Genomic DNA, 21,946 nt, shown 5'->3' on the forward strand with positions numbered 1-21,946 from the left:
CAAACAAGGCCATTAAAATGTGTTGGTTTAATACTTGTGAAATAACTGAAAAGTTCACTTTTTCATTAATTAAGAAATGGACGCTACCATCTACCCCATGAAATACAGGATCATGAAAATATTTTTCACTCTATAATCTGAGTCCTTTATTCATCAATTCAAACAACTGACAGTAATTATTAGATCAAAACATTATTTGAAGCAAGCCAGATCACAAACAATGGATTTTATCTATTGAACAGATCTCATTGAAGTCGTCTCAGTAACAGAAAGTTAGTCACATAGATAAGTATGACTTCATTTATTAACATACAAATATATGTACAGACATGTCATTTACAACCAATCAAGTAAATTTTGTGTCCAAACGTTAAAGCACAAGGGAATTAAGTAGTATGAAATTTATTGTAAATTTTTTTATAAATTTATACAAACAAGTAATAACACTAGATAACACTAAGTATTAATTCTGCTTCGAACTCATTCTATATAAGCTTTTAATTTCGATTTTCAACAAACAATTTTAACAATAATGGTAAACTGAATAAAAACAAATGAATCAGATGTTGTGCACATTACTGATTTGTTTTAATACAATATCATAATGTAACTTAACAAAAATGTATTTCGTTATAAATAAAACAAGTCAAAAATAAAACTAATTTATTTCTATCAGAAGGGGTTTTGTGGAGATTATAGTAATTTCAAGAGTTGAGATCATGAGTCAATTGAAGCTAGACCACCATGGAAAACCTGGAAGCACTGGACGGTCGTTTCGTCTTATTGTGACTGGCTTCAAGAGATATATCCTGGAGTTCTAGTGAGAAGCATTGACCAGTAGAGTTCAACCGAGTCAGTTGTGAGGTAGTAACTCACTGATGACAATGGTGGATGTGTCGCTCAATTTCGTGGATTAGTTGGAGTTAGACATTAACACCGTTGGATGCCGACTCAGTGGTCTAGTTGGTAAAGCGCCTGGAGCGGGACTGGCAGGTCCAGGGTTCGGATCCCGCGAGGCGGGGTCGTGGATGCGCACTGCTGGGGAGTCCCAAAATAAGACGAAACGGCCGTCCAGTGTTTCCAGGTTTTCCATGGTGGTCTAGCTTCAATTGACCCATGATCTCAATTCTTGTAATTTATTTCTCTTAAGAAGAATACCTACCATATTATTTTCGATTAAAGATCTGCTGATGTCAGCATTTATCATTTCAGTGATTATTTTATTCCAAAATAAATAAATAAATTTGAATTACGGTCAATGATAAATGGTGCTTTGTATAGTGTGATTAAATAATATTCTTCATGAAATAAATAACCTAATCAGTCAGTCAGCTACAATGTAAGACCAGGCACATATATGCATCGGTCCAAGTTGCCATACCTCATTAACACAACATGATGAACACCAAATTAATAAAACTAGTCACTTCAGTGGTAGTAATATATAAAAGAAAGATTGTGTATAAGGATATAGCACAGAAAGAAAGAATTAGATGGTAAAAAGAAAGAGCAATTTTAATCTCTTAGTTTAAGGAAAGACAGATAGACTATACACCGACACTATTGTGATCAGTTCTGAGCCATGTCACCCACAGTCTCCAACCGTTGGTTACGATCGTCACGCGAACCCCAACCAAGTAGTCTGCATCTACTAGCATGGCTCAGACTCGAAGTTAGTGACTTCAAGCACTGATGCCACATCTTGGTTTGGCCGCCTTCAACTGTCCTCCATCCGTCTTCAACACTAGTCAGTATTTCACGTCGTTGTTGAATACAGACAATAGCAATTCAGTTAATTTATCCTATATAGTACCTTGGATCATTATGGAAACTCTTCATTGCAGCTGCAAATGTACAAACAATTTACTAATAACAAATAAGACTCTTTGTTTCATTGGAAAATAATGAAGAAAAATTTCGAGTATAAAAACAATGTGTTCACTCTTGTATTTTCGCATGATCGTAATTTTTTTTCCATCTTCCGTGATCTGTAGAATTTTCCTGCATCTTTCCAATTAATTTCACAGCTATTATTTGGTCATTATTACGACTTTTGGTGATTCTGCTTTTATTAACTAACAAGTGGACAACTATTTTTGTCTTAACATTTTTCACAAACCGTTTATTACATTACTTCCTTTCAATATCAAACTTTTGTAGACAAGTTATGACACAATACCACTTCTGGTTTCTTATTATTCAACACCATTCCATTTCACTGTAGACTAACATTTCTAGCAAACATATTTATTATGAGTTCGAATGTACAGTCTAAGTAAACGAAATCATCATAAGGAAAGTTTTCTTGTCTGAGTTATCTTTCTCCATTGTATTAATGTTAAACATAGAAAATTTAATTGTTAAGGCCTCACAAGTAATTAATTCAATGAAATAATGCTAAAAGTATTTTATTCAAATGCTGAACTTTTTCACTGTATTCGTATATTCATTATTGAATAATCTTCCTTCAGATGCTTAGACAAACATCCGAATATTCATGATAATTTCAAAAAACACTTCACTAAAATACAGTAAAATGAATTTGAGAATTAGATGAACAAAGATTATCATTAATGATCATATATATGTATATAAGTGTGAGGTCATTTGGAGATGATATTTAAGGATAACAGGGTAGTGGGTGAGGCAATAATTAAATGAATTCCGGTAGCAGATGAAATAGTTTGTATCATAATTATAGAAGTTGTGAAGAGTTTATATAAGATTCAAATTAATGGAGAAGGATTATAAAAAACCTATAGTTGTGAGCTGGTACTAAGAACAAGCTTTACCAGTGTTACGATTTTGTTCTTGTGGATACTTTTATACTTTAGTTTAACCCGACCCAGATATTATCGATTGTATTTTACAGCACAACTCTGATAAGTCTGATAATTGAATAGTTCCAATTTTCACTGCGCTATGGTTTCAGGATCATGTTTAATGATTACAATTTATTTTCTAAAATCATTCTTGACATTGTGAAAGAAATCACCACTTTCATATATATCATAATATTTGTTGGTGAAAAACTAAAAATTCTGGTAATGAAGCTTGTTAGATTTACCAATTAAATATTAAATGCAATCATTAATCGAGTTTCATTGCTTGATTTTCAATTATGATTAACAAAAAGTGATAACTATCAATAATGTAATAGTAATAATAATATACGATTATAATAAGATTTGAATTATCCGCCCTTTAATTTTATTAAGGCTGTAAACACACAATTACTGAATATAAGTTTTTTTAATTGTATGTTTTTGAGATGGATGTCATTGCCGATTTGAGTTAGAGAAATATTTTACAACATTAAACATTGAATAGATATCTGTAAGTTGACCGATTTGAAAAACATGATCCAATGAAGTCTGTTGGACACTAATTCAAAAGTGCTTATTCTTCTGTCTAGTTAATCATGATGATTATATTACTCAACATTTTCAAATTCTATTGTTTTGTAAAACATACTAGGTATAGAAAAATCATGAAACATCAATTTCCATTAAATAGATTTCTTCACTTATTAAGGCCAATGAATTTTTCGTTATGGAGGAAAACTTGAACTCGGATTATTTGTATTGTTAGGACAGTCAACTGTTATAGACTAGTTATTGTCTGCCAATTCAAATGAATACTTCAACGTAAAGATTAAAGGAAATGTATATTAATTGAAATTATGATGGTTTGTAATAGTAAAAAAACCCAGTTAAACAGTGAAAGAGACGTATACGGTAAAGTGCTTAAAATTTATTCCCAGTCAAGTCTGTGTGTAATCCTTCAGTGTAGCGATTCTTACCTACAAGACAAATTCATAATACTTGGAAAATTCCGGGAGTATTGCAATAATTCAAACTTATATCACTTAATATGGTATATATTTTGTTATTTTATGAGTAAGCTGAAAATATTTCGTTGATAGATCTAATCTGTGAACAAACATATCATTTCAATAAAACATTATGACGCTCCACAGAACAGCGTCAACCTGCGTTGTGAAGACAATTTCCATAAAATCCTAAATGATGAAACTTCTAATGAAAGAAAAAATACTGATCGATAAAACTTAATCATTCCATTGTAACAAGTGAAAATCCAGAAAAAAAAGATGAACGAACGAAACTAATCAGTTAATTAAGTTTTCAACAATGATTTCATTCATACACACACACACATTCACAGTGAAGAACAGAAACATTTCTTATCTATTCTGATCTTTTAAATTTTCTTTTTCCAATACCTGATGAAAGTTTGTTGTTTCAAATATAAATATATATATATATATATATATATTACTACAACACTAAAAAGATAGTTGACTTTAAAAGGAGGTTGTGGTAAAAACAATAAAAACAAAAGAGAAACATTTATTTTCATTAAAAATTGTTAGATAGATCCAACTTTAGTTATCTCGTTTTTTTGGTTGTTGTTGTTAAAATCTGTTGATATCTACATGTTCATTATTATCTCTTTTTGCTCAAATAATATTAGACTGAAAAAGAACAATCTATTCAGTCACTTAACCAAATGTCATTATAATATAACAATAATAATAATGAACTATTCATACGTTTGTTGTATACATGCACACGTTTATACAAACTTATATACAGATAAATAATAAGATAATTAAAATGTATTCTTTCAAATATGTATATTCATTTAGATATATTTTTCAATTGAATGGATTCAATTGTTTTTTTCCCGCTATCTCACTCATCTCAGTCATTGTGTTCAATTGAATAGAAAATGAAAATGATGCTCTTTTTTTCTGTGAATTAAAAAAAGAATTACCTCAGTGAAGTGTTTTTTTTCAACCTGTCAGTTGGATTGTTTTTTCCCCTTTGTTTAATATTTTATATGTATAAGTGTGAATAGGGAGTACTTTTTTGTTACCACACTTCAACACTAAATGGTGAAAAGAATAAATGTATTGGAAAAAACAGATTTGAATAATAGCACATATCTTATTGCTTATTCCCATTGACTATTAAATAGATTGTGTATATAAATAAAACTGACAGATTAAAATCGAAATGTATGTATATACATTTATATGACAAAGTTGTTTTCATACTGTATTCAGAACTTAATACTTTTGACTAACTTTCCAAAGACAAAGAAAGACGGGTGACTTTAAGAAAAAATTGAATGGATTTCTCGGAATCTTTTTCAAACTAAATGATAATCAACAATCTAAGCCTGCTTGAGCATCTGGGCTACCTGTTCCTACCATCCAGATATTTCAACAAGTTATCTACTTTTGTTTTTTTTAATGTATCAATATGTTTATTAATCGCATGATGTATTCTGCTGCGTTTCTGAAAAGTGTACAACCTTTCGTTGTCAAAGTTACAAAAAACTCAATAAGAGCCAATGTGGTTGCTGGCAATATACAGCGAAAAGAATGCACATTATTCAGATGTTCATTTACTGAACTGCTAACATCTAACTGGCGATCACTCAATATTTATTGCCAGGACCGACCAAGAAATACTTTACGCTGAGAATTCTATATTGTACCAAAAATATAATATTGAATAAAGCTGATGATAATAATAACAATAATTAAATCAAATAAACCTAATTCACTGAATTATTTAATTACTCCTTCTTAATATGTTCCATGATTTTCAACAGTTCTTCAATTGACTTCAATTTTTGATGAAAACAATCATCATATTATGATATTTTGTAAATTGATATTCATTAACATGATATGATGGGTTTTTTTTCTGATCGAACGTAGTCATGACAAATATTCAATTATTCATTAATACTTACTATTCAAAAAAGTTATAACATGTTTTACGTTCCAAAGAAACTTATGATGGACAACCTAATTCAACTAGTGAACACATTCTTTGGAACACTTTTACCTCTAAAATGTTCTATAATTATATCAATAATTTTTAAATAATACAAAAACTTTACCTAGCACCTATGAAGTTTCACTTTATTGATTTCATATCATTTGATAAATTACATAATCCTTAATTGTACATTTTACAGTATAATTAATTATATTATTATTATCAGAATGGGTTTTGTGGAGATTTTTAGAAACTTCACTGGTTGAAATCATGAGTCAGTTGAAGTTAGCCCACCATGAAAAACCTACAACCACTGGACGGCCATTCAGTCCTAGTGTGAGACGCCTCAGCGGTGCGCACCCACGATCCCGCCCCACGCGAGAGTCGAAACCAGGACCTATCAGTCTCGCTCCATGCGCTTAACCAACTAGACCACTGAGCCGGTATCCAACGGCGTTAATGTCTAACTTCGACTAATCCACGAATTTGTGCCACCGTACACAATTGTCTTCAGTGAGTTCCTATCTCACAACAGACCTGGTTGAACTCCACTGGTAACGACCTCTCACTAGAATTATTAATTAATGAGAGAAAGAGAATTGAGCGAAGAAAATTTTCTTGTCGACGAAATCATTTACTTAAGCTGTACATTTGTATATATAGGTATATGAAAAGTGTATGACAATGTATGCCAATGCCTCAGCACCTTATACAAGTTTTCTTGATCATCATTCAGTTTATTATTATGACCTTTGTGTTTGTCGCTTTTCTTCATATCTGTCAATTGAACTATTATCTGACCCATAAATTCTGTTCTTCCTTACCCCTTGATTAGTACGTAACCTCATTTGTTATTTATTCTCGAATCCATTTTTGTGATACAATCCTTTCTATCCTTCGATAGACGTACATTTTCCATCTAACTATGTACATACGAATGAACAGCTTAAGTAAATGATTTCGTCCAAAAGAAAAAATTTTCTTCGCTGAATTCTCTTTTTCTTATTCAATGACACTATGGGTTATTTTAATTATCAATTAATTTTATTTATCAAAAGGGGTTTGTGGAGATTTTAGAAATTTCACAGATTGAAATCATGAGTCAGTTGAAGTTAGACCACCATTGAAAACCTGGAAGCACTGGACGACCGTTTCGTCCTAGTATGGGACTCCTCAGCAGTGCGCATCTACGATCCCGCACCACGCGAGATTCAAACCCAGGACCTACTGGTTTCGCGCGCGAGCACTTAACCATACACTATTAGAGTAAATTTCACTCTGTTGATATATCATTTGATTGAATGTTTGCTTAGAAAAATTGAAAAAACCCAGTCAGTGTTAAACATCACTCTGTGTTGGCGGTGCATTTATGATCTTAAAAGGACTTTTATTTTTTATTAAATTTTATGGCGGAACATTTGTCATAAAATATTTTTTTTAGAAAAAAAGATGAAGGGAGCGTAACACAAAAAAATAGTACCAGTGGGAGAAAAGAAAGGAAGGATCAAGATGTAAATATCTCATAGTTACGTCAATTTTTTTGTTTTATTTCGAACAGATTTCCAAGGAGACAATAAACAAGTGAACCTGGTCAATTATAATTATTAGTCTTATCGAATAAATCTTCCTGTATAATTCTTGATTTCAATTTGTTTATTTCAGTACTGATTATTTATTGGATAAGTTTAGTGTTGAATTTATTTCATATTAATTTATAAATATGTATTACACAGGTTGAAATCATGAGTCAATTGAAGCTAGACCACCATGGAAAACCTGGAAACATTGGACGGCCGTTCCGTCCTAGTATGGGACCCCTCAGCAGTGTGCATCCACGATCCCGCCCCCCGCGAGATTCGAACCCAGGACCATGCGCTTAACCAACTAAACCACTGAGCCGGTATCCAACGCTGTTATTGTCCAGTGCTTCCAGGTTTTCCATGGTGGTCTAGCTTCAATTAACTCATGATTTCAATCTGTGAAATTTCTAAAATCTCCACAAACTCCTTCTAAAAATATGTATTAATTTATTTTACAGACTTTTATCATTAGTTCAGACGAATCGCTTCGATTCAATTTAGTAGTGGATTTGCAATGATGATTCAACTTACAGTTTTATGTGATTGATTATCGGTGACCAGTTAAAACTAGAATGAAATAAAGCGGTGTCCCCCCACATAGAATCAGACTTCATAGCAGTTTACATTCATAACACCATAAGTACTCACACTCACTACATTCAGATTACTGAGTTGGTAGGTAGAAGTTTGGGACATGACCAGTATTCTAAGTGACCGCGATATACTATCTTGATTGTTGGTAATAATTTAATATCAGTTTATCTTAAACCTAAAGAGTAGAAATTAAATAAGTGAAAAATTAAACTATTAAACTATCTATGGCTTCCTGTTTCAAAAACATAATGGGGTGTCAAATAAAGATATGACAAGTCCATTTTTAACTTCTTATGAATTTTACAGACCAACACCTTATTCTCTTCATTATTTCGAATAACATTTTGAAGCCCTATGATTCTATTTTCAGTTGAATATGAACTGCTAAAATTTAATTGCAATGATTGAGTCGATACTACTGACTATCCGTTAGGTTGTTTACGTAAAAATGAAATGGAAATGGAAAATATTAGCTATCACATATTCATTTATATTCATAAAACACTTCCAACAAAGAATATTTTAGTCATAAACTTCTAACATTTATATATGAAATCTCTATTGTAGTACAAATTAGAACTAAGAAAAATAGCTTACAGAATACATCAAATCTTAGTACCATAATTTAATTTATCAAATATCTTTCTTTAGAAAGTAAACAAACTGTTTTAATTAGCTTTTTTTTTAAATCATTTTCATATAAATTTATATCCATCATCAAAACACTGATAGTATAAAGCTTAACATGTGCTCACTAGTGATTAGCTTTCTAAAGGGATTCTCAGAGTTCTAGTGAGAAGCCGTGACCAGTGGAACTAATCCATGTCGGGTACAGACAGGTATCTACCTCAGTAAAATGGAAGATGGTCATGCAATTTCGTGGACTGGTTGATATTAGAAACTATCACCATTGGATGCCAGCTCAATGGTCCAATAGGTTAAGCGTTCGGGCGTGAGACCGAATGCCCTGGATTCGAATCCCGCGGGCGGGATCGTGGATGCGCGCTGCTGAGGAGTTTCACAATAGGACGAAATGGTCGTCCAGTGCTTCCAGGTTTCCAAAGGTGCTCTAACATCAATCGGTTCGTGATCTCAGTCTAAAGCTTTTATATTGAAATCGTATACGAAGTTACTGGAAACAAGAAAGACTATTTAACACTAACTTTTAGTAATCACCTACTACCCCATAGATTCTTCAAAGAATCTATTGTCAAGTTAATTGTCAATGATCACATGGTTATGATGTAGTATATTTAGCTGCATTTGTCAATTTACTTTCCAATAAAATATAGAAGAAAATATTGGAGTTTTAGTTTTCAAACATTTTTGGATATCAGTTACATAGTTTAATGCGTAAATATTGTGAAAAATCCAATTTATATTATCCATGGTTATAAAATTTTTAGAAAAAAAAATCAGATGAATTTCTAACATGCATCTTTCTTTAAATTTCCCATGAGATAAATATAAGAATATTTATTGTTAATTTCTAAATAGTTCGTTAGTTAAAAAATAACCCAGTGTGTCTGTGTTTGTGTATGCGTGTATGGAAAATGACCAATACTTTTTGAGACACAATAAAAAACTAATTAGATAACTGGTGTTTACTAAAATTGATGGCAAATATTATCAATTCAAGTTGTCAAAGATGAATTTATTATTGGTCGCTTTTTATATTTCCATGGATTAATACTTTACCATTAGTCTGGACCACCTAATTTTACAACTGCTAACATTATGAATACTGTTAATCAAGATAATTATAAAATATATCCGGTTACAATGAACAAATAGTTAGACATTAACACCGTTCGATGTCGGCTCAGTGGTCAAGAAGTTAAGCGTTCGTGCGTGAGACCGATAGGTCGTGGAGTCGAATCCTGTGGGGCGGGATCATGGACACGCACTGTTGAGGAGTCGCATACTAGGACGAAACGACAGTCCAGTGCTTCCAGGTTTTCCATGGTGTTCTGGCTTCAATTGACTCATGATATCAATTATTAAAATAACTAAACACTCATAAAATTCAGATTGAATAAACATCAAAAGTTAGATAATCAGTAGACTAACTACAAAAAGCTTGAATTAAGGAAATATTTAACTATTTTGTACAAAATAAGTACAAAAAGCATAATATAACTAAGAATTACATAAAAGATAATTGAAAAATCTGCAGAAATGGAAGCAACTATCATTAGGTAACTTCTGGTTTCTCCATAAGTTTTCATCCCTTTTTTTCTACTACTTAACCTTCACATTTCTTGACAACTCTCAATATAGTTCATTATTTGTCTGTTATTTATTTATGTTAAATCATTTAATTTCAACTGATTTAAAATTATAATGTATACAGACAGTAGATTAAGGATAGTAAATTATCAAGAATCTACTGACTTAAGTTTTAACAAAACATATTTAGTATCTTCATAAAACATAAGCTCCCAATGAAATTCAAATTTGCGTTATCCAGTGCAATAATAACAAATTCTCATCAGTTTTTGACTAATCCTTTGACTGTTGGAGATATTTACAGTGAGTGACCATTAACAACAACTAATTTTGCGTTCGTCTTGTCCATAGAATCGATTTTTATTATATTGATCAAGTCACTTGACTTAGTGAGTAAATTGCAACTTGGACGATAGGATTAAACTACCATTCAAAACTAGGTAATCATGAAGTTGGTTGCTACTCAGTAATTACTTACTTACTTATCCTTCGTGGAGAAGCATAGGCCGCCCACCAGCATTCTCAAGCCAATTGTCTCCTGGACTTTCCTTTCCAGTTGTTTCCGATAGCTATTCATCACTTTTCATATCTGCCTCTAATTCACGGCGCAGTGTGTTCTTCGGCCTTCCACTTTACAGTTTCCCTTCAGGATTCCAAGTTATAGCTTGCCTCGTGATGCAGTTTGATGTTTTCCGTATTGTGTGTCCTATCCTTCTCCATCTTCTTTTTTAATTTCTCTTTCGTCTGGAGTCTTGTTTGTTCTCTATCACATTAGGCTTTTGCTGATGGTGTCAGGCAAACGGATATCGAATATTTTGTGCAGGCAAATGTTTACAAATAATTGCGCATTTTTGATGATGGTTGTAGTGGCTGATCAAGTTTCATATCCGTACGGTTGAAGTTTTTGACATTCGTATTGAATATTCTGACTTTGCTATTGGTTGGCAGTTGTTTTTGAGTTCCATATATTCTTCCGTTGTGGTAATACTGCTCTTGCTTTGCCAATGCTCACTTTTACGTCTGAATTTGATCCTCCTTGTTTATCAATGATGCTGTCCAGGTACGTAAAATTTGGTTAGAAATGCTAACCATACTCAGTATAATTTTACCAAGGTACCGGAGTTCTAAATGAATCATAACACTTATATGATAGACGTTTCAGCAAATTATTGGCTTCTAACTTGTGTTCCATTGGTTATTACTAACAACGGATACAGATATTATTGACACCAGTAAACATTTTTTGCTATATATTTTCAATTTGACGAACGTGCAAAAAGTTAACCGTGGTGACATGCTTGACGTCAGACCTTAAGGACTTGAAATTCAACCCTTGAGGGTTCGTTCGTACTAAATGCTAAGGAGCCCTAAACGAGGATGAAAAAATGTACACTTTCTTTCTTCCTTGGACCTATGAGTTTTACTGATGGATTCAACTGTTGTGCTGACGAAGTATTGAGGGAACACGAAAATAGGGATTTAATATCATAAATATCTAACAAGTGAGTAACTATCGATCCTAGCCGTACCTCTTAATTTAAATTTAATTTGAAATGAATAAATTTGTACTCAACTATCTTAAACTGAAATCTGTTCAAATGTAAAAGAATTCATTACTTTGTAAATCGAATACCTTATTCTTTCGTATGTCTAAATGTCTTTCCATTTCAGCCTCAAAGATTTTTGAGTAACGTTTTATATTTTTATACGTTCCATCTGCATATTATTTTGAAGTGTAACCATTTATATTAGCAACAAAATAATGTATCGATTTTTCCTATGATGTCAACAATTCTACAACCAACGCTTAGAAAGCAATTATTTATTAGTCAAAGTAATAACACTTAATGTAAATATTCTGGCTTATACAAAATATAGACGTTGATGATCATTTTTTGGAGACTACGAAATAATACAGATCATAAATAATTGTCATGACATAAAAACTTGTACACTTTATTTACCTTCAAATGATCGATATATCACACATTATTTTATATATGCTATTTGTGAAGAGTTATGAATAGTTTAGAAGTAATTTTCAAATGACTAAAAGGCAAAAGTCTCTAGGATTTGGATAGACGTTTCTTTCTAGTTTAAAATACACTGCAGGATCCTTCCACAAAATCACACTGAATAGAATTTAGGATCTTTCAATTTTTTGACAAGAATATTTCAATTTTGGATAAAATAAACTATTATTACTCTATAATTAATATATTTCAATAAATGTTATAAATAAGTTATGAATACTACTTAATGAATATACATTCAGGACATTAATCCAAGTATTTTCATCCATATAACACTGGGAAAAATTTGAAACAATACACCATTATAACTAGTTTACACTGTTCATTGATAAACTACGTTCATATTTTAACATTAGTCTTTGAACTATTTGTCCTTTAGAAACTGATTCGTATAAATCTCTTTATTGAATACAGTTACAATATTCATTAACAAAATTTAGGTTTATTATTATTTTATTGAATGAAGATTATAGTTAAATATAATTATCTTACTATAAAAGGTCAATATTACTAATCCTATAAAATAAATAATCCTAGAAATAATTAATGAATAAATACACACTAAACAAAACAATATTCTGTCATTTTTAAAAACAAATAAACATCAATCGGTTCATGATCTCAATCAAAAACTTAATAATCTCCACAAGCCCTATACTAGTAATTAACATGTGCTCACTAGTGATTAGCTTTCTAAAGGGATTCTCAGAGTTCTAGTGAGAAGCCGTGACCAGTGGAACTAATCCATGTCGGGTACAGACAGGTATCTACCTCAGTAAAATGGAAGATGGTCATGCAATTTCGTGGATTGGTTGATGTTAGAAACTATCACCATTGGATGCCAGCTCAATGGTCCAATAGGTTAAGCGTTCGGGCGTGAGACCGAATGCCCTGGATTCGAATCCCGCGGGCGGGATCGTGGATGCGCGCTGCTGAGGAGTTTCACAATAGGACGAAATGGTCGTCCAGTGCTTCCAGGTTTCCAAAGGTGCTCTAACATCATTCGGTTCATGATTTCAATTAAAAACTTAATGGTCTCCACAACCCCTATACTAGTATAAAAACATTCAACAATAAAATTAATTTTGTCAATTTACCCGATCAGAAAACATGATCATATATACATACTGAAGGAGGTTGCTTAGATTTAATGACTAAAAATAATAAGATCATTTGAAATTGCCTTGGTGACAAATATTCTTTCGCTGCATCTTAAATTTTATTTTATTTTTTCTTTAAACTCTTTCTTGCATTTATTACATCATTGAGTTTTGCCTCAACTATCTTCTAAATTAATAATCTTATTTTATCAACTGAGCTCTACTCACTAGATTCTTATCAATATTTATTCATTATGTAATCACTTGTTTCTAGCCGTTTGAACTGTTGTCAGAATCAACGTTGTAGAATGTTCTTTCACACAGGGCATATATTTACAATATTCAGTCTATTAATTTTATTTACACCCTTGCTATACTATACGAATATGTCTTTAATATAACTTCCAACCAAACTCTTTCATGTCAGTAATTTAAACTCATTATGTAATTGTAATTTTAAATATCACAGGATGTAAGCAGCTAACGAGAACCAACGAAATAAAAATGAATTCATGCTATTCTACCAGAAACTTTGTTCTTGCTCTTTACAAAATAATAAAGGGAACTATGTGTATGAAATTAAACACTTACGATTATTCTTTAATTTAAAAAAGAAAATGAAATAAATTATTCAGTGTTTCTATTTTCTCCTTACAAATGGTTTCTATCATTATTGCTGATAATCTACAATAGAGGTTTGTATAGGCTAAGTTATTCAGTTAGTTTTTTTAAGATAAAGTACTTTAAGATTTAATAAGTTAAAATCGTTCTGATGTTTCGTTTGTTTCAGGTATTAAAATAATACATATTGTATTGACTTTTAGTGTTTACTACTGTAAAGGAAGATTTGCTGCTCTAGATATGCACTTAAAATAGTTGTAAAATAGTCTCAACTGGATAATCAGTGAAAACCGATCAATTTCAAAATTGTTATTTTATTGAGAAGAAACTCTTAATTTGTATGCAGTCATGGACTAAAGTGACAATATCCATGTTCTTTAGTAGGCACTGAAAGTGAATATGTGATTGTAACATCTTGAATTCCTGGTATTAAAATCTCTTTAGTTTAAAGTGGTAGAAAGCAGTGATAGTTCCTGATGAAATAAGTCAATCAGAAAAGTGGTCTAGTTGCATTTACCCTATATCTTCCTCTAAGTCATATGCCTTAAAATTATTTTGTGCAATTTATAACTTACTATTCTACGCTGGCAAATTGTCGTAATAAGCTTCTATTCTAAATGGCTATCTAATGATTTGAAGTAATACCATTAATGTTGATATAAAACCTTTAGATCTTTTAACGTTGCATATCTTTAATTAAAGGGATTAGAAATAATAATGAATTTGATCTATATTTCGAGTAGGACTGATGAACGGTTAGTTTATTTATTCGGAAAAATAATGTTATAAAATTTCGTTTAACTTCGGTGAACTGACCGATCATATAATTCATTGTTTTGGTAAAACGTTCTTGAGTTCAGTGGATTGTTATGTTTAACATGATACTACCAATGATAACCAGAAATCTTTTTATTAAACTAAATAATAACCCTATTACATTCATTATCTTTTCACAAACTATATTCTTCTCTTGATCTTAATGTAATAATAATGATTATAAACGTAAAGCCTTGTAGTTATGGAAATACGAATAAAAATTTCTTCAGAGATTTCAAATATTTTTTTTACACAACAAAGTAGTAGCAAGTTTTACTTTCTGACTCTTTTGATCTCAACACAGAACGATGTGAGTTGATGAATATGTCTATCACCCACAAAATCACCATTGTTCTTATGAATATTAAACGCTTCATTGTAAGCGCTTGAAGCATGCCATAATTATCATGGTAATAATAATGATATGTATGTATAAAAAATTTAAAGCGTTTGTCTAACGAGTTCCTATCTGACATATATTGATAGTTCAATAAGCATTTATCGTTTATTCTACGTTTACACAATGATCACAGAACAAATAATAGTTTAACTTCATAGATTTAGGATTCATGTGATTAAACAAGAATTACGCAATATTTTATCTTACAGAATAATGTTAATTCTACATCTCAGTGACAATAAGATTTTTTTTCATCAACTATACTTATTATAAAAGTTCTGAATCAGTTTAAGAAAGCATTTGCAATTATCATAGATTAACTGACTCAAAAATAAATCAAATGAGTTAAGAGATTAAATTAATAATCAAGATACAGTTTTGTTACAACTATTTAATGTTTTTATATGGATATATATACTATCATAACTAACCATATCATATCAGAACAACTCCTTGGTTGTCTCTCATTATTAGTATTATTTAATCATAACCAAACTAAATAAAGTGACCATTTCATTGATTATAAGTTGATCATTCTGTCATAAGTTTCTACTGATAATATGTAGTAATCTAATCCATTTTTAAAGTCGGAAGTTGACTCAAATATGTTAGACTTTTTTTCTAGTAGACAATATATATAATCTTTTCCTAAAGATACTTTCTTTTTGAAAGAAGAGTAACCCATAGTTTTTGACAACAATAAAAATAATAACAAAATTAGTTAAGAAAAAACAACAAGTGAGGAACACCCACAATGCATTATTAACAATTTCCTTTAACTCATTATTCTATCACGCCTACAAACATACAAAATTTTGGAATGAAACATACTTGTTGCATAACACCAGTCATAATATATTATCCAAGAGAATTTTGGACCATTTTTGGAAACGTTTAAAATGTTTTATAAATTGAGTAGTAAGATTTATTTTGGTCATTATTAGTTCACTTTAATGGCTTAATAATGAGTAGATAAAACAAAATGAGCAGAAAAGAAACATAAAAGCCGACTAGTGGATATGTATCTGTATTAGAATTCTGAAGACAAATTTTGAGGTGGTATCAATTTTCATATTTCTTAGTTTACTTGTTATAACTAGCATCGTTTAGAATATACAGAAATATACCCATCAAAGAAAATGATTTATTTGAATAGTAATCAGACTGAGAACTAAACAGAAAAGAGAATTCGGTCAACTTTTGTAAAACTCTGTATTCTTACAGACTTTCTGTTCTCCGGTAAGACAAGCTAAAGGTCAACGATATTTTTTTTGCTGTGCAATATCTTTGTGGGTGACCAAATTAAATAGATTAAACCCAATCTCAATATTTTAAAGTAGTATCAAAAGAGAATACTCCTGAATGATGATCTGAGTGGTTAGAATAATTTTAGACGTTAGAGATACAGTTTTATACATAGTTAATATCAGTGTGTAATGATTCGATTCAAGATCGGTTGTAATAAGTCGGACTAATTCATTCTTCACCTTTATTCATGTATAACATTAAATCGGTATACTTCTTGTTTAACCACTTTGTTGTGTCGTTTACTTTACGATTATTTTTTGTGGCGGATTTCACTTTTTTTGTCTTTTGTCAAGTTGAACTATTGTGTATTTGGCTGGAATTTCCTAATACCGTCGTAATGCCTAAATTTCTAGCCCATGTAAATTTTTTACATTTTAGTCATAAAAGATAAATGAATAGTTAACAAGATCAAAATATCTTGTTTTCATACAGTGAATATTTATGAATATTTTTTCCTTCCGATCATTCAACATAAAAATGTTAACATTACGTATAAATATGCTTATTTTCTTATTTAAAACGTTTTAAACCAAACTAGTCTCTAACTTATAGCTACTTCTTTGTGCATAGGTTTGCTTCTGTAGAGAATGTTAGTCAAACTTGCCATTCTTGTTCTTCACGTGAAATCTGTCTGATTTTATAAGTGAAAAATCTAAAGAGATCATTTAATTGCTTTTTAATTCATTTAAAATGTCTAAAATGTAAAATTACCATGATCGATACAGAACACTCGAATCTTGGAGACTTTTCTAAGCCACTGTACTTAGTGCTATTCACATTTTAAACCCTGAACATTGTTTTATCTATTTATCTCTTACTTTACAATATACCTATGCAGGATGAGCAAGAAATCACACTTAATAATTCCCTATTTTATTTCATCACCACTGAATCTCCTTAATTTACTGACTAACTTTATTCACTGATGTTACATTATTCAACCTATTGATCTCATGGTGTTTAATATATCATTTAATACGTCTTTATCTGAATATTTATCGTAAAAGATAGTTAATATTGTGTGATCACTATCAAAATATCAAACTTTATTTAATATCCGAATATGTGTCAAAAGTTTTGTATGAATTATATTTTTATCAGTATGGAGTTGTGGAGATAATTATGTTTTTGATTGAAATCATGAACCGATTGATGTTAGACCCCCATTGATAACCTGGATACATTGGACGGCCGTTTTGGTTGCTAAATTGATTCAAGTTTTATATACAATTGTATTACGCAAAAGTGATAAATCACCAAGAAGATAGCCTTTTTATTAAATCTTGTGTTATTCCAAGATTCATAGAAAATTTTTTTATTACACAACCAATAAACATTATTATTGAAAACCATGTATCACAAGGAAAGATATTTATCTATATTCTACAATCAAACTAACCATAACCGATTATAAATCTATTGTTTACCTTACTTAATTTGATGTCTTATTTAATTCAGAGTAAAACACATTCAGAAAGCAAATCCATGTGTAACAAAATAATAATTTAATTTAATAAATGACTGTTGTGTAAATGGAATAAAAGTATGAAAAAAAGACAAAACAATTTGTGATGACTCTAGTCACATTTCAGGAAAACAATCGAAAGCAGTTGATAAAATTCATTAAACATTATAATTAAGTATTGATTCAATCCAAAGCTAAATTCAACTTTTGACAATTAAAATACCATAAATAAACAAGTAACATTATTCAGATTCAACTTAAACATTACATCGTTCTGGATAAAGTTTGAGTTCATCAGTTAATATACATTGTGAGTAGAGAGCGAAAACACTAAATAGACAATTATGTTTATAATAATAAAGTAAACAAAAGCTCTGTTCAATATTCAACATTCTGGATAAAAATTTATGAGAGAGAAAGTCTTATGGTTGTAAGAAATATGAAAAAATATACAAAAGGTGAAATATACTTCATAGATGACCTTGAGTGAGTATTAGTCAATCAGAATGTGGGTAAAATAAATAAATCATTTATTGTCGCTAACCAAAATAATAGAAATGATATTTAAACTTAATAAACTTACTAAAATTAGGTGAGGTTGAAGAGTTCGTCCATATAACTTTAGTTCATCTTACCTTTAAAACCTTTCTAAGGTTGAGAATCGTTTTTTATTCGTAGATATATTGCTGAATAATCACTAATGTGTACAGCCAATACAGGGTTCATAAAATAACGCTTACGAAAAACAACCCGATGGCTATAATCATTACTCTTTTCTGTCATTCATATGGATAGTTGCATCTAAATAATTTTTCTGTATTGGTTAGTTTATAATGTATGGTGGATCTTCAGAGACATTAAAATCCACTAAATTACATAAACTTTTCTCAATGGGTAAACTAGCATTTCAGATGCAATCTGCATCAATTGCATGTAATTCTTATAATTCAGCTTTCACATTACCGCATACTCACCATGTAATTACAAAAAAACAAGTTCTTTAGTTTTAAGAACTGTAATAAATATATATATGCGAATTTTACTTAGATTTTAATAAGACACAAGCTGACCATTATGGTGTTTTGAATTTAACGCAAAAATCCATGGAATCCTGTCTTAAATCTAATTGATTCATTCACAAAGTGTAGTTCCACCATATTTAATGAACAAAGAACTTTTGGGAAATAAGAAAATATCCAAATAAAGAAATGTTTAAATACATACAGGAGAAATTTCTTAACAGTTTCACTTATCAAATAACTTACAAACGTACAAACACAGTAATCCACATGCATTGTAATAATTCCCTCTTCTATCTTAGAGCATTTATCAAAATATAATCCTATCAAGCCATTATGTACGTAGTCAAAACTCTTTATCAGTTGAACTGAAGGTATGTAAAGTATTATGAATGACATGACATACCCTAATGCGATAACAATAAGAAGATTACATAACACCATCAACTCCATACACAACTTAATAGCTCCATTAATTGAAGATTCTTTCGTGATGATTGATATAGAATTGTTGATATTAAAGGTGAAAGTTTGGCAAGATGAATAAATTTATATTCTGTAAGCAAACATTTTTGTCAAGTAGATTTTTTATTGAATTTACGTTTTGAATTATTCGGTGTGTAATTTTTTCTCATCAATGTATGTTTTACATGTTTCAGTGAAATCAGTTCTATTATAATAACCTTTGGATAATTAAATAATATCTATCAGTGCTTTAATCCACTGCAACGTTATTATCAAAATTTTAGAACTCATACTTACCATATTTTGTACCATCTACCAATGAGGATAAAGGGTATTATATAAAGATCGTTAATAACTTTACATTATTGTACAGTGTAACAGATAATGAAATGATCTAATTGATTGAGTTCATCTGTTAAATATCACTGATGATTTTGGGTATACCAGAAAATTCAAACCACTCCATAATAAATTGATAAGTTTATTTTGTCTTAATCTCACCTTAATTCCCACAACAGTTTTGTTGATAACCCATTATCGGCAATAATGTCTTAAAATAGGTACGATTTATACAGGCTGATCATCGGCTTTACAGTATAATCAATCTTTGGTGTTATTATAGTGGTTTTCTACCAAAGAGATCTTAAAATTCAGTCCACTCTCTACATTTTAGATTTTAAATTACTCTCTGTTAAAACTATACATTTAATGCATAAATTTATCAAGTAATTTACATGACTATTCTTTAATACTAAACGTTTAATAGATTGTTAGCATTTCAAGAAAAGAAAGAGCCAAAACTATATTCCCAATCCGGGAACAATATTATTAATGAATCCATTCACATCTGTTGCGCCGCTAAAGAAAATGCAGTGCATTTTAAGAGAACGCAAAGAACTATCAGTCTGTTCAGATTCCTATACTTTACTCTTGCCTCTTTGAAACACGCAGGAAAATGTAAAAACTTTTCAAACAACTTACCATCAGTTGAGGATAAGTAGTTAGAAAATAATGCCAGACGAGAAGCTGCAATCAAACCTGGATGTATAGTTTGTTTATCATATGGCAGATTATTTAATTGAACCCAAGTATTTGGCCGATATTTTGAGGTCGATTCTTCTTCTCTCCAAAAACTGCAAATCATACCTAATTCTTCAAAGTGTAATACATTTGACTGAATTAATGTATATCGACGGATTTGATTAGTTCCACAAACAAAATAAATATTTATTTGATGGCTCGTACAATTGTTGCCAGTAAACGTTGTAGATGTTCTAAAAGCTGATGTTATTTTAAATGTGGAATAAGAAGTTTCCCATTCCATAATCTTAAATGATTCTCTTGAATTGCACAGGTTATTCATATATATAATGTTCCTATTAAAACAAGGATTTATTTAAGACGACAACTATGATTTTGTAACACTTTCAATACATTACTATGCTATATAACAACAGAATATAAAGCTTTAATCTTTAATAACTGGCACTTGAACCGTCTTTTATTTTATTAAGTCACAACCATTAAATTTTGTTAATATCAACACTTTATTTGGAAGAATTTAAGTGATACAGTTGATCGCGTTTTGATTCGATTGCTTTTCGCCCATAAAAGTTATAAAACATCTGTTCAGTATAGTTTTGAAGAGGTTAATATAGATCTTGTATATTTTAGTACAGCTTAATCACTTTGATCCAATTAATAAATGGCAGTAAAGCAATGAATATTATCCATAATTATATTTGCATTACCGGTCTTCACGATAATGACGTTTATGGTTAGACACAATATCTAAAAAATCAGCATGTTAGATATACGAAAAAGTAAGCGATAGAAATTTGCGCTATTGTTCAGATTTCTCTAGATGGTTTTTTCAACGCACAACTTCAATCCTAAAGTTATCTGGTTTAACATATTGGGAAAATTGTAAAATATGTTTGCAAAACCACGTATCTATTCAATCTCATGGAAATCACTGCAAGTGACAGTAAACATTAAATATTAAGAATAGTACAGTGAGATTATGTGTAATAAGTATAAATTCATTCAAAAGAATCAACAATTTAGACTGACCACACTAAGTTCTCCTAAGTAAATTTAAGTTACATGCAGAACATTGTTTTCAAGATATAACGAATTCATTTTAATTCCAATTAATTGCAACCTATATAAGAGGACCCATAATCAATAGATTACTCATTTTTCAAACTATACTGTAAAAGTAAGAAATTGACCGAGAATACATATAATTTAGAATTACAAACAGACTTAATTTAGTACGAAAATTTTAAGTGTATAACGTGCAAACAATCGTGTTATTGTGTAGAACTTTAGTGCAAGGAAGAAAGCATATGAAAGGAATGATAATTACTAAAAATGAAAAAAATATTTAGTGACAATAAGTTATTTGGAGGTTATTGCCTTTAAAAACTGTTATCTACTATTGAACCACCGAAAACCAAATAGCTGGAATTATTCTGTGAGGAAAACAATTTGACCG

General features: G+C 30.4%; 1 protein-coding gene across 1 annotated transcript in view; it reads right to left on the reverse strand.

Annotated features, from left to right (window-relative positions):
• MS3_00010230 (uncharacterized protein) overlaps window positions 1–20,809 on the reverse strand; it is a gene marked incomplete at both ends in the record, with an annotated part of 56,462 nt that extends 35,653 nt beyond the window's left edge. The window contains one exon of the mRNA XM_012944184.3: window positions 20,428–20,809. Coding sequence (XP_012799638.3) covers window positions 20,428–20,809 — 382 coding nt within the window. The remainder of the gene's footprint in view (window positions 1–20,427) is intronic.
• Between the last annotated feature and the right edge of the window lie 1,137 nt (window positions 20,810–21,946).

The sequence above is a fragment of the Schistosoma haematobium genome, chromosome 1, assembly GCF_000699445.3.
Source record: "Schistosoma haematobium chromosome 1, whole genome shotgun sequence".
Classification (NCBI taxonomy): domain Eukaryota; kingdom Metazoa; phylum Platyhelminthes; class Trematoda; order Strigeidida; family Schistosomatidae; genus Schistosoma; species Schistosoma haematobium.